General features: G+C 43.8%; 1 protein-coding gene across 1 annotated transcript in view; it reads right to left on the reverse strand.

Moving 5' to 3' along the window:
* LOC144737250 (sialic acid-binding Ig-like lectin 12) overlaps positions 1–23,359 on the reverse strand; it is a 63,480-nt gene that overhangs the window by 26,397 nt on the left and 13,724 nt on the right. Inside the window, exons 2-5 of the mRNA XM_078619971.1 lie at positions 20,716–20,795; positions 17,800–17,944; positions 14,756–15,127; positions 11,740–12,021 (exon numbers count right to left, since the gene is read on the reverse strand). Of these exons, the coding sequence (XP_078476097.1) occupies positions 11,740–12,021; positions 14,756–15,127; positions 17,800–17,944; positions 20,716–20,795 (879 nt within the window). The remainder of the gene's footprint in view (positions 1–11,739; positions 12,022–14,755; positions 15,128–17,799; positions 17,945–20,715; positions 20,796–23,359) is intronic.

Consider the following 23,359-nt stretch of genomic DNA (forward strand, 5'->3'; position numbering starts at 1 on the left):
CAGTAATCACACATCACACACAGTAATCACACATCACACAGTAATCACACAACACACACAGTAATCACACATCACACACAGTAATCACACATCACACACAGTAATCACACATCACACAGTAATCACACATCACACACAGTAATCACACAACACACACAGTAATCACACATCACACACAGTAATCACACATCACACAGTAATCACACATCACACACAGTAATCACACAACACACACAGTAATCACACAACACACACAGTAATCACACATCACACACAGTAATCACACAACACACACAGTAATCACACAACACACACAGTAATCACACGACGCACACAGTAATCACACAAGACACACAGTAATCACACAACACACACAGTAATCACACATCACACACAGTAATCACACATCACACACAGTAATCACACAACACACACAGTAATCACACATCACACACAGTGATCACACAACACACACAGTAATCACACATCACACACAGTAATCACACATCACACATAGTAATTACACAACACACACAGTAATCACACAACACACACAGTAATCACACATCACAAACAGTAATCACACAGCACACACAGTAATCACACATCACACACAGTAATCACACAACACACAGTAATCACTCAACACACACAGTAATCCCACAACACACACAGTAATCACACATCACACACAGTAATCACACAACACACACAGTAATCACACATCACACACAGCAATCACACATCACACACAGCAATCACACATCATACACAGTAATCACACATCACACACAGTAATCACACAACACGCAGTAATCACACATCACACACAGTAATCACACATCACACACAGTAATCACACATCACACACAGTAATCACACATCACACACAGTGATCACACCACACACACAGTAATCACACAACACACACAGTAATCACATAACACACACAGTAATCACACAAAACATACATTAATCACACAACACACACAGTAATCACACGACGCACACAGTAATCACACATCACACACAGTAATCACACATCACACAGTAATCACACAACACACACATTAATCACACAACACACACAGTAATCACACGACGCACACAGTAATCACACATCACACACAGTAATCACACATCACACAGTAATCACACATCACACACAGTAATCACACAGCACACACAGTAATCACACAACACACACAGTAATCACACATCACACACAGTAATCACACAACACACACAGTAATCACACGACGCACACAGTAATCACACATCACACACAGTAATCACACATCGCACACAGTAATCACACATCACACACAGTAACCACACAACACACACAGTAATCACACATCACACACAGTAATCACACATCACACACAGTAATCACACATCACACACAGTAATCACACACCACACACAGTAATCACACAACACACACAGTAATCACACATCACACACAGTAATCACACATTACACACAGTAATCACACATCACACAGTAATCACACATCACACACAGTAATCACACAACACACACAGTAATCACACAACACACACAGTAATCACACATCACACACAGTAATCACACAACACACACAGTAATCACACAACACACACAGTAATCACACAACACACACAGTAATCACACGACGCACACAGTAATCACACAACACACACAGTAATCACACATCACACACAGTAATCACACATCACACACATTTATCACACAACACACACAGTAATCACACGACGCACACAGTAATCACACAACACACACAGTAATCACACAACACACACAGTAATCACACAACACACACAGTAATCACACAACACACACAGTAATCACACATCACACACGGTAATCACACATCACACACAGTAATCACATAACACACACAGTAATCACACAAAACATACATTAATCACACAACACACACAGTAATCACACGACGCACACAGTAATCACACATCACACACAGTAATCACACATCACACAGTAATCACACAACACACACATTAATCACACAACACACACAGTAATCACACGACGCACACAGTAATCACACATCACACACAGTAATCACACATCACACAGTAATCACACATCACACACAGTAATCACACAGCACACACAGTAATCACACAACACACACAGTAATCACACATCACACACAGTAATCACACATCACACACAGTAATCACACATCACACACAGTAATCACACAACACACACAGTAATCACACGACGCACACAGTAATCACACATCACACACAGTAATCACACATCGCACACAGTAATCACACATCACACACAGTAACCACACAACACACACAGTAATCACACATCACACACAGTAATCACACATCACACAGTAATCACACATCACACACAGTAATCACACACCACACACAGTAATCACCCAACACACACAGTAATCACACATCACACACAGTAATCACACATTACACACAGTAATCACACATCACACAGTAATCACACATCACACACAGTAATCACACAACACACACAGTAATCACACAACACACACAGTAATCACACATCACACACAGTAATCACACAACACACACAGTAATCACACAACACACACAGTAATCACACAACACACACAGTAATCACACGACGCACACAGTAATCACACAACACACACAGTAATCACACATCACACACAGTAATCACACATCACACACATTTATCACACAACACACACAGTAATCACACGACGCACACAGTAATCACACAACACACACAGTAATCACACAACACACACAGTAATCACACAACACACACAGTAATCACACAACACACACAGTAATCACACATCACACACGGTAATCACACATCACACACATTAATCACACAACACACACAGTAATCACACGACGCACACAGTAATCACACATCACACACATTAATCATACATCACACACAGTAATCACACATCACACACAGTAATCACACATCACGCACAATAATCACACATCACACACAGTAATCACACATCACACAGTAATCACACAACACACACATTAATCACACGACACACACAGTAATCACACGACGCACACAGTAATCACACATCACACACAGTAATCACACATCACACAGTAATCACACATCACACACAGTAATCACACAGCACACACAGTAATCACACAGCACACACAGTAATCACACAACACACACAGTAATCACACATCACACACAGTAATCACACATCACACACAGTAATCACACATCACACACAGTAATCACACAACACACACAGTAATCACACGACGCACACAGTAATCACACATCACACACAGTAATCACACATCGCACACAGTAATCACACATCACACACAGTAACCACACAACACACACAGTAATCACACATCAAACACAGTAATCACACATCACACAGTAATCACACATCACACACAGTAATCACACACCACACACAGTAATCACACAACACACACAGTAATCACACATCACACACAGTAATCACACATTACACACAGTAATCACACATCACACAGTAATCACACATCACACACAGTAATCACACAACACACACAGTAATCACACAACACACACAGTAATCACACATCACACACAGTAATCACACAACACACACAGTAATCACACAACACACACAGTAATCACACAACACACACAGTAATCACACGACGCACACAGTAATCACACAACACACACAGTAATCACACATCACACACAGTAATCACACATCACACACATTTATCACACAACACACACAGTAATCACACGACGCACACAGTAATCACACAACACACACAGTAATCACACAACACACACAGTAATCACACAACACACACAGTAATCACACAACACACACAGTAATCACACATCACACACGGTAATCACACATCACACACATTAATCACACAACACACACAGTAATCACACGACGCACACAGTAATCACACATCACACACATTAATCATACATCACACACAGTAATCACACATCACACACAGTAATCACACATCACGCACAATAATCACACATCACACACAATAATCACACAACACACACAGTAATCACACAGCACACACAGTAATCACACAACGCACACAGTAATCACACATCACACACAGTAATCACACAACACACACAGTAATCACACGACGCACACAGTAATCACACATCACACACATTAATCACACAACACACACAGTAATCACACAACACACACAGTAATCACACATCACACACAGTAATCACACATCACACACAGTAATCACACATCACACACAGTAATCACACAACACACACAGTAATCACACATCACACACAGTAATCACACATCACACATAGTAATCACACAACACACACAGTAATCACACAACACACACAGTAATCACACATCACACACATCACACACATTAATCACACAACACACACAGTAATCACACAACACACACAGTAATCACACATCACACACAGTAATCACACATCACACACAGTAATCACACATCACACACAGTAATCACACAACACACACAGTAATCACACATCACACACAGTTATCACACAACACACACAGTAATCACACATCACACACAGTAATCACACATCACACATAGTAATCACACAACACACACAGTAATCACACAACACACACAGTAATCACACATCACACACAGTAATCACACAACACACAGTAATCACACAACACACACAGTAATCCCACAACACACACAGTAATCACACATCACACACAGTAATCACACAACACACACAGTAATAACACAACACACACAGTAATCACACATCACACACAGTAATCACACATCAACACAGTAATCACACAACACACACAGTAATCACAAATCACACACAGCAATCACACATCATACACAGTAATCACACATCACACACAGTATTCACACAACACGCAGTAATCACACATCACACACAGTAATCACACATCACACACAGTAATCACACAACACACACAGTAATCACACAACACACACAGTAATCACACATCACACACAGTAATCACACATCACACACAGTGATCACACCACACACACAGTAATCACACAACACACACAGTAATCACACAACACACACAGTAATCACACAACACATACATTAATCACACAACACACACAGTAATCACACGATGCACACAGTAATCACACATCACACACAGTGATCACCCATCACACAGTAATCACACAACACACACACATTAATCACACAACACACACAGTAATCACACGACGCACACAGTAATCACACATCACACACAGTAATCACACATCACACACATTAATCACACAACACACACAGTAATCACACAACACACACAGTAATCACACATCACACAGTAATCACACATCACACACAGTAATCACACAGCACACACAGTAATCACACAACACACACAGTAATCACACGACGCACACAGTAATCACACATCGCACACAGTAATCACACATCACACACAGTAACCACACAACACACACAGTAATCACACAACACACACAGTAATCACACAACACGCAGTAATCACACATCACACACAGTAATTACACAACACGCAGTAATCACACATCACACACAGTAATCACACATCACACACAGTAATCACACGACGCACACAGTAATCACACATCACACACAGTAATCACACATCACACAGTAATCACACATCACACACAGTAATCATACAACACACACAGTAATCACACAACACACACAGTAATCACACATCACACACAGTAATCACACATCACACAGTAATCACACATCACACACAGTAATCACACATCACACACAGTAATCACACATCACACAGTAATCACACATCACACACAGTAATCACACAACACACACAGTAATCACACATCACACACAGTAATCACACATCACACAGTAATCACACATCACACACAGTAATCACACAACACACACAGTAATCACACAACACACACAGTAATCACACATCACACACAGTAATCACACAACACACACAGTAATCACACAACACACACAGTAATCACACAACACACACAGTAATCACACATCACACACAGTAATCACACATCACACACAGTAATCACACAACACACACAGTAATCACACATCACACAGTAATCATACATCACACACAGTAATCACACAACACACACAGTAATCACACAACACACACAGTAATCACACATCACACAGTAATCACACATCACACACAGTAATCACACAACACACACAGTAATCACACATCACAGACAGTAATCACACATCACACAGTAATCACACATCACACACAGTAATCACACATCACACAGTAATCACACATCACACACAGTAATCACTCTTCACACACAGTAATCACACATCACACACAGTAATCACACATCACACACAGTAATCACACATCACACACAGTAATCACACATCACACACAGTAATCACACAACACACACAGTAATCACACATCACACACAGTAATCACACAACACACAGTAATCACACAACACACAGTAATCACACATCACACACAGTAATCACACATCGATCACAGTAATCACACATCACACAGTAATCACACATCACACACAGTAATCAAACAACACACACAGTAATCACACATCACACAAAGTAATCACACAACACACACAGTAATCACACATCACACACAGTAATCACACATCACACACAGTAATCACACATCACACACAGTAATCACACATCACACACAGTAATCACACATCACACACAGTAATCACACATCACACACAGTAATCACACATCACACACAGCAATCACACAACACACACAGTAATCACACATCACACACAGTAATCACACATCAAACACAGTAATCACAAATCACACACAGTAATCACACATCACACACAGTAATCACACATCACACACAGTAATCACACAACACACACAGTAATCACACAACACACACAGTAATCACACATCACACACAGTAATCACACATCACACACAGTAATCACACATCACACACAGTAATCACACAACACACAGTAATCACACATCACACAGTAATCACACATCACACACAGTAATCACACAACACACACAGTAATCACACATCACACACAGTAATCACACATCACACACAGTAATCACACATCACACACAGTAATCACACATCACACACGGTAATCACACATCACACACAGTAATCACACAACACACACAGTAATCACACATCACACACAGTAATCACACATCACACACAGTAATCACACATCACACACGGTAATCACACATCACACACAGTAATCACACAACACACACAGTAATCACACATCGATCACAGTAATCACACATCACACACAGTAATCACACATCACACAGTAATCACACATCACACACAGTAATCACACAACACACAGTAATCACACAACACACACAGTAATCACACATCGATCACAGTAATCACACATCACACACAGTAATCACACATCACACACAGTAATCACACAACACACACAGTAATCACCCAACACACACAGTAATGACACATCACACACAGTAATCACACATCACACACAGTAATCACACAACACACACAGAAATCACACATCACACACAGTAATCACACATCACACACAGTAATCACACATCACACACAGTAATCACACAACACACACAGAAATCACACATCACACACAGTAATCACACATCACACACAGTAATCACACAACACACACAGTAATCATACATCACACACAGTAATCACACAACACACACAGTAATCACACATCACACACAGTAATCACACATCACATACAGTAATCACACAACACACACAGTAATCACACATCACACACAGTAATCACACAACACACACAGTAATCACACATCACACACAGTAATCACACAACACACACAGTAATCACACATCACACACAGTAATCACACATCACACACAGTAATTACACAACACACACAGCAATCACACAACACACACAGTAATCACACAACACACACAGTAATCACACATCACACACAGCAATCACACAACACACAACAGTAATCAAACAACACACACAATAATCACACATCACACACAGTAATCACACATCACACACAGCAATCACACAACACACAACAGTAATCACACAACACACACAGTAATCACACAACACACACAATAATCACACAACACACACAGTAATCACACAACACACACAGTAATCACACATCACACACAGCAATCACACAACACACAACAGTAATCACACAACACACACAGTAATCACACAACACACACAGTAATCACACAACACACACAGCAATCACACATCACACACAGCAATCACACAACACACAACAGTAATCACACAACACACACAATAATCACACATCACACACAGTAATCACACATCACACACAGTAATCACACATCACACACAGTAATCACACAACACACACAGCAATCACACAACACACACAGTAATCACACAACACACACAGTAATCACACAACACACACAGTAATCACACAACACACACAGTAATCACACAACACACACAGTAATCACACAACACACACAGTAATCACACAACACACACAGTAATCACACAACACACACAGTAATCACACAACACACACATTAATCACACAACACACACAGAAATCACACAACACACACAGTAATCACACAACACACACAGAAATCACACATCACACAAAATAGTCACACATCACACACAGTAATCACACATCACACACAGTAATCACACAACACACACAGTAATCACACAACACACACATTAATCACACAACACACACAGAAATCACACAACACACACAAAAGTCACACATCACACACAGTAATCACACATCACACACAGTAATCACACAACACACACAGAAATCACACAACACACACATTAATCACACAACACACACAATAATCACACAACACACACAGTAATCACACAACACGCAGTAACCGAACATCACACACAGTAATCACACATCACACACAATAATCACACATCACACACAGTAATCACACATCACACACAGTAATCACACAACACACACAGTAATCACACATCACAAACAGTAATCACACATCACACAGTAATCACACATCACACACAGTAATCACACATCACACACAGTAATCACACAACACACACAGTAATCACACATCACACACAGTAATCACACATCACACACAGTAATGACACAGCACACACAGTAATCACACAACACACAGTAATCACTCAACACACAGTAATCACTCAACACACACAGTAATCACACATCACACAGTAATCACTCTTCACACACAGTAATCACACATCACACAGTAATCACACATCACACACAGTAATCACACATCACACAGTAATCACACATCACGCACAGTAATCACTCATCACACAGTAATCACTCATCACACAGTAATCACATATCACACACAGTAATCACACATCACACACAGTAATCACACATCACACACAGTAATCACTCATCACACAGTAATCACACATCACACACAGTAATCACTCATCACACAGTAATCATACATCACACACAGTAATCACACATCACACACAGTAATCACACAACACACACAGAAATCACACATCACACACAGTAATCACACATCACACACAGTAATCACACAACACACACAGTAATCATACATCACACACAGTAATCACACAACACACACAGTAATCACACATCACACACAGTAATCACACAACACACACAGTAATCACACAACACACACAGTAATCACACAACACACACAGTAATCACACATCACACACAGTAATCACACATCACACACAGTAATCACACATCACACACAGTAATCACACATCACACAGTAATCACACATCACACACAGTAATCACACAACACACACAGTAATTACACATCACACACAGTAATCACACATCACACACAGTAATCACACATCACACACAGTAATCACACATCACACACAGTAATCACACAACACACACAGTAATCACACATCGATCACAGTAATCACACATCACACACAGTAATCACACATCACACAGTAATCACACATCACACACAGTAATCACACAACACACACAGTAGTCACACATCGATCACAGTAATCACACATCACACAGTAATCACACATCACACACAGTAATCACACATCACACAGTAATCACACAACACACACAGTAATCACACAACACACACAATAATCACATATCACACACAGTAATCACACATCACACACAGTAATCACACATCACACACAGTAATCACACAACACACAATAATCACACATCACACACAGTAATCACACAACACACACGGTAATCACACAACACACACAGTAATCACACAACACAAACAGTAATCACACATCACACACAGTAATCACACAACACACACAGTAATCACACATCACACACAGTAATCACACAAAACACACAGTAATCACACAAAACACACAGTAATCAAACAACACACACAGTAATCACACATCACACACAGTAATCACACAACACACACAGTAATCACACAAAACACACAGTAATCACACAACACACACAGTAATCACACAAAACACACAGTAATCACACAACACACACAGTAATCACACAACACACACAGTAATCACACAAAACACACAGTAATCACACAGCACACACAGTAATCACACACCACACACAGTAATCACACAACACACACAGTAATCACACATCACACACAGTAATCACACAACACACACAGTAATCACACAACACACACAGTAATCACACAACACACACAGTAATCACACATCACACACAGTAATCACACATCACACACGGTAATCACATATCACACACAGTAATCACACAACACACTCAATAATCACACAACACACACAGTAATCACACAACACACAGTAATCACACATCACACACCATAATCACACAACACACACAATAATCACACAACACACTCAATAATCACACAACACACACAGTAACCGCACATCACACACAGTAATCACACATCACACACAATAATCACACAACACACACAGTAATCACACATCACACACAGTAATCACACAACACACACAGTAATCACACATCACACACAGTAATCACACAACACACACAGTAATCACACAACACACACAGTAATCACACAACACACACAGTAATCACACAACACACACAGTAATCACACAGCACACACAGTAATCACACATCACACACAGTAATCACACATCACACACAGTAATCACACAGTAATCATACAACACACACAGTAATCACACAACACACACAGTAATCACACATCACACACAGTAATCACACATCACACAGTAATCACACATCACACAGTAATCACACATCACACACAGTAATCACACAACACACACAGTAATCACACAACACACACAATAATCACACATCACACAGTAATCACACAACACACAGTAATCACACAACACACACAGTAACCACTCGGTGCTCTGCACCAGGGCGCCTCTCCTCGGCTTCCTCTGAGCAGTGGCCTCACCGCTCAGTTCTGCACGAATTCCATGAATCACAGGGAACCTTCAACCCCAACTCTAGCTCAGGGTAATTGGATACCCCCTGTGTGTTAGTTGGTGAAAGAGTTCGTAGTTTGTAGACTGAGTGAATTCAATGTCATGTGTCACTACGCTGGGGAGTGATCACTTACAGAAAACCTGCAGCTCCGTCCATGAATATTCGCTGTTTGTGTTGGAGCTCGTCACTTCACATCCGTACCAGCCCACGTCTTTTACAGCCACAGCTTCCAAGGTCATCTGACTTGTCCTCTCGGACAAACTCTCGAAGTGACCATCTGATCGGTACTTCCACCACTTAAAGATGACTGCTTGCTGGGAGCTCGTGGTTCTGCAGTTCAGAGTGGCTCGTGTCCCCACTTTCTCGATCAGTCTCTTGCTTCCCTCAGTCTTGGGAGTGAATGACCTGTTAAAGACTGAAACAAAAATATTTTACGTTAAGAACCATGTATGTTGAACTTCCTTTGCACCATACGTAGCCAACCGTGCTAATCGGAGGCACGGTATCATGGTTATGATACCCCATCATAACTACTATGATGGTTATGATGGGGTATAAATGTATCACAAGTCACAGCTCTATATGATGAATGCTCACGCTGGACTCACAGGGATGGACCAGTAATAATACTATCCTCTATTTAGCTAGGAAAGCCTCCCTGAGTCACAAGACTTTTACATTGGACCCTCACATTGACATGTTTGTCCAACTCCATGAATGGTACTCTTTGGTTCTTTCTGTAAAGTCACATAGGTATAAAATAAAATAAATCACGACGTTTCGGGCGCAACACAAGCGTCCGTCATCAGGTGGGAAAGCATGGTCTGCTGCTGAGGAAGACTGTTTTAAAAGGTTTGAAATGGGTGTAGCCCAAGGGTCATAAATAAGTGGCTGGGGCTAGTGATGTTAATGTGAGAAATTAGCACGTAACTGTAAGATAGGAGAGCGGCCTCCTCTCCGAGGGCACGGAGTGGCGATGTTAATTTGAGAGATTATCATGATGTTAATGTGAGAAATAAGAGGGAATGGAAGTGGCTATGTTAATGTGAGAGATTAGCATGTAACTGTAGAAAAGGAGGAGAGCGGCCTCCTCGACGAGGGAGTGCAACCCAACGGGTGCATTCTGACCGCAGGTATTGTGGTTAATGCAAACATGATTCTTTGTAAAAAATGTGTCAGTTTTGTTTCCAGAAAAAAGGGTAAACAAACTATTATTAATCCCATCTGTAAAGGATGTGATTCCTGGCATGCAATACCCTGGTGTCTACAAACTGAGTTGTGGTTGTGGCAGCAGTTACATTGGGATAATGAAACGACATTTCTCGGACCGCGTTCGTGAACACAAGGTAGATCTGAAACACGGTAGGATCAATAAATCTGCCGTTGCTGATCATTATTTTAACGCTGTGGGCTAACAAGAAATTGATTTTTCCAAGACGGAGATACTCTGCAAACTCACCGGCTACCTTCAGAGATTTGTTCATGAAGCCATCCAGATATATAAACACAGACACAACTTCAACCGAGAAGATGGGTACAATCTGAGCAATCATTGGGAAGACGTTATTAACCAGGTAAAGTCTTAATTGACTGTGATGTTTCCATCCTACCTGCCTATGTCAGTTGTTATTTCCGACTATCTGTGTCTCTCTTTCTCTATGCCTCTCTCTTAGATCTCTCATGCTCACATGTCATTTGCATTGCACTCTCATGCCTTGGGATTGCACTCTCATACTCATATGCCCTTTGGATTGCACCCGTTGGGTTGCACTCCCTCGTCGAGGAGGCCGCTCTCCTCCTTATCTACAGTTACATGCTAATTTCTCACATTAACATCATGCTAATCTCTCACATTAAAATAGCCACTTCCATTCCCTCTAATTTCTCACATTAACATCATGCTAATCTCTCACATTAACATAGCCACTTCCGTGCCCTCGTCGGGGAGGCCGCTCTCCTATCTTACAGCTACATGCTAATTTCTCACAATAACATCACTAGCCCCGGCCACTTCTTCATGACCCTTGGGCTACACCAATTTCAAGCCTTTTAAAACAGTCTGCCTCAGCAGCAGACCATGCTTTCCCACCTGATGACGGACGCTTGTGTTGCGCCCGAAACGTCGTGATATATTTTATCTTACACATACGTGACTTTACCGAAAGAACCAAAGAGTATGGATTCCTGCAGTCACGAAAACTTCAAATCCACGAATAATATTTTGGCAATTGAGAGGAAATCGTGCGTACGTGGGTGAAACACTCATAGCTCCGCACAGATAGATTCAGGATTCCATAGCAGTACTGCCATCTCCTGGCCTGCTGGCAGCCAGTGTGCACAGAGAGCTCAGCACTGGGGGCCGACGGCCCCGCGTGTCGGTAGGGCCAGTCCTGTGAGCTCAGCCTCGCGCTCTGCCCAGACGCAGCAGCACATCCACGAACCCTGAGCTCGTGGTGGTGAAGGCGTCTGGTCTGGCAGGGCGGTGGGGATCGACAGTGAGTGGACGCAGGGCTCAGCACGCGGCTGTGTTCAGCCCCACGTGGTCTGCACCACGTGGAGCGTGGTGGGCGGGGCTGCAGGCGGTCACGTGGAAGAGGCCCTTTTGGGTGCACTTTGTAAATGTTCACTCGTCTCAGTGTTTCCAGATGAGAGGTTTACCTCTGTACCTTGACGTCTCATTGGGGTTAATGAGTGTAAAGAGGGTTTGTAAAGAACACTGTCGTTGTGAAGGGGTTTCCTTGACTTCTAATAATCGACTATAACCGCCATTTGAACAGCAAGGATGCCTTGTTTGCTGGGCTTGGTACCTCAGAAATGCAATGAATACCCATCTGCCTTTAAAACACAGGGTTCAATCACACGTTCACTTTCACCCACAATTTGGGCATTAACCTTTCAATTCCGTGGGCTTAGACATTCTGACCCAATCTCCTGGAGGTGAGAGAGGAGGCGAGGGGCAGGGTACAGACTGTGGAGCTCACACAACGCGAACTTTCCGAGTGGCAGAACAATGTCCAACTGCGGGCGGATCTCGCATCGCCCACATTCGCCTCTAGACATAAACACGAGTTTTCATTTGTTGACCATTTACGGGATAATGCCTCTTAAGTGGTTTAGTGTTAGGAAAAGAGTCATGAAAGGTTCCGTACCTGTAATTGTGATGCCTGCACGGCAACTGAACTTAGTTGTATCGATGATAGCGCGGAAGAAATATCTCCTCGAGTCTCCCATCCTCACGTCTCTGATCTCCAGGGAGCAGCTCCCCGAGCTCAGACTCCCCACCAGCGCCACTCTCTCCCTGTACCCCTCTATGGGGCTGGTCTTGCTCACTGAGCTGTAGACGATGTTCTCTGTCTTTTTCTCGTCAAAGGCATCGTTAATGAGCCAGTAGCCCTGCACGCTGTGGTCACTGCGACTCCACGAGAAGCAGAAGGCGCAGGGCAGCAGCGCCCGGTCTCCCTCCCGCACCCACACCGAGTGTCCGTAGCTCACCAAGGCAGCAGCAGTCGACCCAGCACCGCCTGTGAGAGACGCACACAGTGACCGTGCACATGGCGGGGAACTTCTCCTGTACCGCGTCTGCCCCTGCAGGACCCAGTGGCCGTGGATTCCGGCATCAGCGACCACAGTCGCATTCAGGAAACCACGTGGGGCACTTGGAGATGTCGCGCCAGTGAAGCGCCTAAGAGATCCCATTGATTACTCCTTCCCCTGAATATCAGAATCAGATTCACTATTTAGAGTGGAGGAATCCGATGAGCTATGAAGCTATTTTAGACAAGTGTCAATTAGGGGCAGGTCACCAACTTACAATGGCAAACAATGGAAAATGATAGGAGTATGAAATATAGAAACGGTAAGCAAGTCACGAAATGTAAATAAATACAAATACAAAAAGTATTTAAACAAGAGAGCTCATGTGAGCTTAATATTATTTTATCCTGCAGCTGTAGTCGTACATTTCACACGAAGCTGAACTCCTGGTGTCCCAGTGTACGCATCGGTCTCCAAATCAAATTTGAAGTAGTAGGTGGTGGCATCTGAGACTGCGACATTCTTGATCTTGAGAGCGCAGCTACCGCTGCTGAGATCTCCGCTCAAGGAGGTCCGCCCTCTGGAGCTCACAGCCACCTCTCTTGGCGTGGAGCTGTAGACGATGCTATCTGCTGTGGCTTCTTTGCCATCTCTCATCCACCTGACTCGTACAACGAGTCCTTGTCCTGAGGGGAATCTGAAAGTGCAGGGGAGTTCCACCTCTGCTCCCTCTGTTGCAGTCACCACCATCAGCCCATAGTTTACTCCCCAGGTATCGCCTGCAGCCACTGAGAGAACAAGACACAAGGCGCACACGAGACATGAAGTCGCATCACAGTGATGTGTGTTGAACATCTGTGGCGTAGTAAGTAGGCAACTGTGCTAATAGGAGGTGCGTGATCACGTGCAAACAGACAGAGTCCTCGTGACGAGTGGAGACACGTCCCACGTGCACACGAGTAGCGGTGGAATGCCTCCGAGCGAGTGAGAGATGCCCCCATGAGGTGGCTCCGTGTTGAGAGAAGAGCACTGGGGCTTAGGGGACACCCAGGACAACTCCTCATGCACTGGAGGCAGAGGAGTCTGCCACGTCATGGTGAGAGCGGAGATGGGGAACAGATGGAGAGAAAGAGGAGTAGAGGGAGAGATGTGAGAAGATGTGAAGAGAGGTATCTGGAGAGATGGGGGAGTGTGTGAGCAAAAGAGATTAGTGAGGAGTCACCGTTCAGATGGAGGCTTCCACTGAGAAGACACAGGAGGAGGCTGGTCTGGAACACTCCCATCATGCCTGCAACACAGACAGGCTCACTACACAGACAGGCTCACTACACAGACTGGCTCACTACATAGACTGGCTCACTACACAGACAGGCTCACTACACAGACAGGCTCACTACACAGACAGGCTCACTACACAGACAGGCACACTACACAGACAGGCTCACTACACAGACAGGCACACTACACAGACAGGCTCACTACACAGACAGGCTCACTACACAGACACGCTCAATACATAGACAGGCTCACTACAGAGACAGGCACACTACATAGACTGGCTCACTACATAGACTGGCTCACTACACAGACAGGCTCACTACAGAGACAGGCTCACTACATAGACAGGCTCACTACAGAGACAGGCACACTACATAGACTGGCTCACTACATAGACAGGCACACTACATAGACAGGCTCACTACAGAGACAGGCTCACTACATAGACTGCCTCACTACACAGACAGGCTCACTACACAGACAGGCTCACTACACAGACAGGCTCACTACACAGACAGACTCACTACATAGACAGGCTCACTACACTGAGAATCTCCCTGTTGTATATATGCCTTTTCCAAAAACATATATTCAGAGTGCTATTACCTATTTTTTTACGTAAAAAAAATACAGTGACACATGCCTGTGAACTCCTCCCTCGAGACAACAAAAGGCCTTAATGACTGCGGAAAGTACTAAAACTGTAATAACGACACTTAGGGGCAATTGAGAGCATCTGTGTCCACAGGCCATTAGATGACTGCTTGAGGAAGGGGAGAGAAGCCGGGCATTGATGTGACTTGGGAAATGACTTCCATAAATTAGAACAGACAGACACACACACGTACACCGGACACACGGTCACAATCAAAGGGACAGTTGTTCCGTCGTGAGAGGAAACCGACCAATCACAGGCCGAGGAGCGAAATCAAAGGCATTCCGGTCCTTTGTGAGAAGACGAGACGGAGGCGAAACATTTAGGATATAACAAAGAAGCCGAACCACCCAAATTAGTCTTGCAACGGCAAGCTCCGGAGTGTGGTCACTGTGATACTGGGTCTGTCAGAGCAATGACAGACTGAGTATCGCTGGAAATTGTATTCTACATGCATCCTTATGTGTTGAGTTGCTTGCAGAGTCAAGGACTGCGATAAATTGTATTGAACTAAGCTATCAGAGTTGTGAGAAGCTAAGAGGTGAGCGAATACATTTTCATATAATACTGCGATTAGCCAAGAGTTGCGATATACTAAGAGGTGTTCGACTACATGTTATGAGGTGTGGAGAGTGAGGAGCAGCGACGAGCAGCTCGCAGCAGGAGCCCTCCTGGACAATGGGGGGAGGCACCAAGGGTGGTCGCGCAAAGCCAGCTGCTACTCACAGGACCAGCGGCTCACGACTAACCACGAGCGCGCCGACTCGGAAGCCCCGAGCACACTCCAGCAAAGGTCGAGCTCAAGGATCGACAGTGCCTGGTGCCAAGGGGGTGACGCGCTGCAGCCCAGCGGACGAGCTGCGAGCGCTCTCTGGCGACGGGACCATCGCGCACATCGACGCAGACGAAGTCCGAACCCATCATCACCCATTATCATCCTGCAGCCGGCACGGGCACCGCCGCCATCGTGAGCAGCGTGCCGCCCACTCAGGGGCCGTCCATAAATTATTTTTGACCCCCCCCCCCCGTCGTCACAAAAAGTCAACCCCCCCCTCAAAAATGACGTCACAAAGCTTTGCACCCCCCACAAAAAATTAAATATGCTTCAAATCGCTTTAAACTAGTATAATTGTAGTTCGTATTTAATGTGGCGCTGCACTCTGATGTTGTAGGAGAAAACATTTATTAAAAAGTCAATTTAATTAAGTAGAACGTGTTGTCTATATTTATTTAAAGTAGCGCATTTTGATGTGACGTCACATTTCTCAAACCCCCCCCCCCCTCGTCACACATCGTCACAAATGTCTGACCCCCCCCTCCCCTAGGTGCGTGACGTCATTTATGGACGGCCCCTCAGCAACCACCCCAGCGGTGGAGAGAGACTGACGGCGCAGCTGAGAGCGCCGTGTGTTCGACTCGCGCAGACGCCGACCCAGCGCCCCTGCTGGGGACCTGAGGTATTGTCGCTACAAGGAACTCTGCACCGCGGAAGCCACCGACTCGTCAGAGCCGCAGTTAGCAGGAAGAGGAGGTGGCAGAGGTCGCAAACGGGTTTTGATTCCTTACCCGTACCCGGCCGCACCAGGGTCGCAAACGGGTACCCTACCCGATACCCGGCTACCCGTACCCGGCCGGGTATCGGGTAGGGTACGGGTACCCGATTGCGACCTCTGGGATGAAGCCATGTTGCAGGCGCGGGTGGGTTGATTCTAGGAACTTGAATTGTGAGAAGAGACAAGACGTTGGGAAATGAGTGACAAACGGTGACTCACCAGTGACTCACGGCCTACCCGTACCCGTACCCGGCCGCATCAGGGTCGCAAACGGCTACCCGTACCCGGCCGGGTACGGGTAGCCGGGTATCGGGTAGGGTACGGGTATCGGGTACCCGGTTGCGACCTCTGGTAGGTGGACAACTCAAACCATACTGCCCGCTATAATTATTGGACAACGTTGTGACTGTCCTCCTACACACACACACAACGCACATATCGGCACGAATTAGATTGTTACAAAAAGTTTTTTTGTGTTTTGAAAAGGATTGCCATCCCAAGGTGTTCTGTCCCTTGAGTTGCATGAATAGGTCGTTTAGAAGTATTTTATCCATTCCTTTTCTTTAATTGCATAATCTTAACAATTCATTCATTGATGTCCCATTAGCCAATTGATAAGTATCTGTTAACCAAACCTACACATTCACAAGTACACTATTGTTTTGGGACATTTCTTTAATTTCAGAATCTTACCAATGAATTAATTGATGCCTACTTTTGCCATTGGGAATGTTTCTTTAGCGCGGTTCCAAATGAATATTGTAATTTTAAGGACCTTATCCTATTGTCGTGTATTGTCGTGCCACTGAGGAGTTAGCCGATTGTTCTGTTGCTCAGTTTTAACAACGTAACCATTGAGGGTTAATTGTACGGCTCGATGAGTAGGACAGCTACAGAAGTACTGTGGTGGCAATTCCGATCATAAGTGTGTTCGCATATTAGAGTGTTTTTAGATATTAAAGTTGCTTAACACAGAAGAGTCTGAGTGGTTTATTCCTAAGTTAATGCATAATAATCTTCATGCATAATAAGAACTGTATCCTGCGGCAAGATCTGAATCCTGAGACCGGACATTAAAAGTTAAAGCGATAATTATTGTAGTACCACGATTGGTAATGCACCCCGAGACAACGAAGCCGAGCCAATAATAAGAATAATAATACACGTAACTACACACACACTAATTGATCATAATACAAACTATTAATCGAGTCTAATTTGCATATTTGCATACATTTAATGATTTTATAAATTTGAATAATTTCATATTTTATCATTCATCTTTTTTTTTTCAAAATACAATATATACAACATCACTACACACACATGCTCACTACACTGACTGGCTCACTACACAGGTATGCTCACAACAAATACTGGCTCACTACACAGACATGCTCACGACACAAAAAGGCTCACTACACAGAAAGGCTCGCTCACGACTAAGGAATGCTGACCCCACAGACATGCTCACAAGATAGACATACTCAATACACAGACAGGTTCACTACAGACAGGCTCACTACACAGGCTTGCTATACATAAACCTTCACACATCTTACAAAATCTTCCTCGGTACATTCATCGGCTTACTTTTGTATATGTTCCTTACATTCCTACACGTTCACCATACATAGCCTACTCAACTTGCCTGGTAGGTGGCGGAGGGAATGGTATTGGAGTTGGAGGTGGTGGCTCTGGAAGAGGCGGTCTTGTGGAAGGGGCAGGTTCTGGAGGACGTTGTTTTGGAAGAGATGGCTCTAGAGCAGGCGGTGTGGGTCTAGAAGTCGTCCTTCTGGATGAGGTGGTCCCGTGTCTTCCAGGGTCCCGTCTGGCCGTGTACGGAGAGACCAGAACTCTCACTGCACCCACGGCTAGATGCGGGTTGAAGGGGTAACAGAAGGCGTCGGCAGTGGGGCAATGGGGCCAGGCAGTCTCGTTTTGCTTCACGATTCTCCACCACTTCTTCTTTCCACTTTTCCCCCCGTGCCGCAAGCCGCATGCAGTGTGTGCATAAACACAGCAATGAGCACAGTCCTCTTGAAATACCCTCCTCTCAGCAGAAGAGTAACGCGTGTGGCGTCACTACTTGCAGCTGCGAGGGTTTCTTTCGACCCTGGGCAGGCGACGTGCCCAGGTCACCAGGAGGGATCAGGTCACGCTGTGATCCTGTGAACCACGAAGGGTCAAACGGGTCTCCTTAATAGACTCCTCCACAAGAGGTCCCCGGTAACAGTCACACAGTAAGGCCTCTAGTGGCTGATACTGTCTTGCAATGCTGTCAAAATAAATGCACCAATTTGTAAAACCCTGGCACAAACCATGAGACCATGGACCTCAATCACATTTCATAAATACGTGTTATTTATTTGCAGATTGTCCGACATCCCCCATTTAGGGAAAGCCTCTCCAGTGTTGCCGCTTGTTCGAATTGGAGAGACCAAGTACTAGGAAAGCACTTGCAAATGGCAACATCACCCCTCGCACTTTCCTTTTTTCGCCAGCCAGTCCAGGCCTCCCGGCATACTGAAGCTGGCTTCTCTATATTTCTTGGGACGTCGAATTGAATCCAGGCCCGTTTTTCCCTTGTGGCGGCAGCGGCAAGAACGTCAATGCTAATTATATCCTATGCAACGGTCGTAAAGCTTGGTACCACAAACGCTGCACTAATTTAGCCCGCATCCGCAGTTCAAATTCCGGCTGGTTCTGCAAATATTGTACATCATCCACTCCAACAACTCCACCTTGCACAACTACACTAGCACCACCACCTCATCCACCGCAACCACCGTTTCAACCACAACAAAAGTCTACAACAAACACGACCTAAAAATTCTTCAAATAAACATCAACGGCATCAGCAACAAATATCTTGAACTAAGCACCTTTCTACAACAAAACGCCATTAATATAGCAGCCATCCATGAAACAAATTTTAAATCCACTTCTCAACCGCCCAACTTTCAAAATTTAACTTTTCTCCGTCGAGACCGACCAACAGCTGGTGTCGGTTTAGCTTTTTTCATCTATAACAGCATTGAATTTGAAGAAATTTAAATCCCAATGCCTCCTTCTGATATCACCATTGAAGTGGTGCATTGAAAAATTATAATACTCCGATTGATGCTCCTGCTGTTGTGGAGTGATTCATGCAGCCAGCTATGGCTGCAGGGTTTTGGTAGTACATGTTGTTTATACCATTTATTGTGAAAATTTCGTCACAGTTCTTATGATTGCTTTTTCATTGCTTTCATAGCTTTATTTTGGTGATTTCGAAAAGTGTATTGGTTTAGCCATGTTTGTTTGTTGTAGTACAGAGTTAGACTGATGGCCTTAATCTAAGTTGTCTTGTGGTTGTTGTTGTTGTTTGACTTGCATCCCACTGGGATTTTTGCACACAGCGTTGGTGTACGGTGTTTTTTCTGCAATATTTTGTCGTCTTTTCTTGGATTTTCTGTTTGCACTTAGTCACATATTCACTTTAAGATGTTTTTTGTTCATGTTATTGTTTTTTGTTTGTTGCAGTTTGTTGTGTCTATACCCCCTTTTTATTTTTTTAAATATTTTTTTTTAAAGAATTATCCTGCCAACATATATAATTATTTCTTTTTAATAGACACGGGGCAACTTTGGAACGAACACGCTCCCACAATTCCACAGATGCGCGCATACCTCACCTCAAAGGGCTAGAGGGCATGAAAGAGGGCAATAAATGTCATAAAAACTCCCCTAATTTCACACAAGAGGAACAAGGGAGGGGGGAATTGCAGGGCGGGTTAGGATGACATCCTTTCGTTAAAAAGCCTTACAAAAAACCCTTTGATAAATACAAACCCAGGCCACGAAATATATAATTATATTCTTAACAAAGGAAACAACATTGACGACAAAAAGCACAGACGGGTTTTGAACCATGTTAGATAAACAAAGTTACCAACTTAGCCATGAAGATTAAGCAAACAATATCTATCCTCACTCCAATTGGAAACCAGACTACAGTCGGCACCAGGGTCGCGACCCATCATTGTTAATTAAATACTGACATTATTTACCTTTAAATAATTTCTACACGGCCGGGCCGAAGCATCAAAAAATAATTATGGCATCAGGGTCGCTCCAAAACAAAAATCCCTAGCTGGGATATCAGATTAAATAATCACCAGAAGTCAAATAATAAGTACGGAATTAAAGTGGATCTCCGAGAGGAGCTAAGGGCGGAGAAGTCTCTCATAATTAACCAGCGAGCAACACGGCCGTCTTTGTCTTTCCGAGAGGATCTCCACACGCAGGCACAAAGCCAGGAAATGGCCCCATAAAGATCGTAGCGCGCGGGCAACGACTCGAGAAAGGAAATTAATAAATATAACACGCGCAGGGCGTTCCAACCACGGAGAATAGCCGTCTTTGTCTCCCCGCAACACGGACAGCAGGATTTGCACACGCGAGCAAATAACATTTCCATGGGAGATCGGGTCACGATGAAACACCGTGAACACGGTTTCGGCATAACTTGGGTCGCTTGCAATCAAATCATAATGGAACTAAGCAGCAAATAAGTCGCATTTCATCTTCCAAACCAAAGCAACTTAAGCTGTGTGAGACAAAAGATATAACGCCCAGAGCAAGGGAGGAGATCATTAAGCTCGCTTAACGCGTAGGTTTTTCGCGACGAATAATTCATAATCGAAACATGGATTAGGATATCTTTGTATAACTCGATGCGAACGCGGATC

The sequence above is a fragment of the Lampetra planeri genome, chromosome 66, assembly GCF_965212315.1.
Source record: "Lampetra planeri chromosome 66, kcLamPlan1.2.h2, whole genome shotgun sequence".
NCBI classification, from domain to species: Eukaryota; Metazoa; Chordata; class Hyperoartia; order Petromyzontiformes; family Petromyzontidae; genus Lampetra; species Lampetra planeri.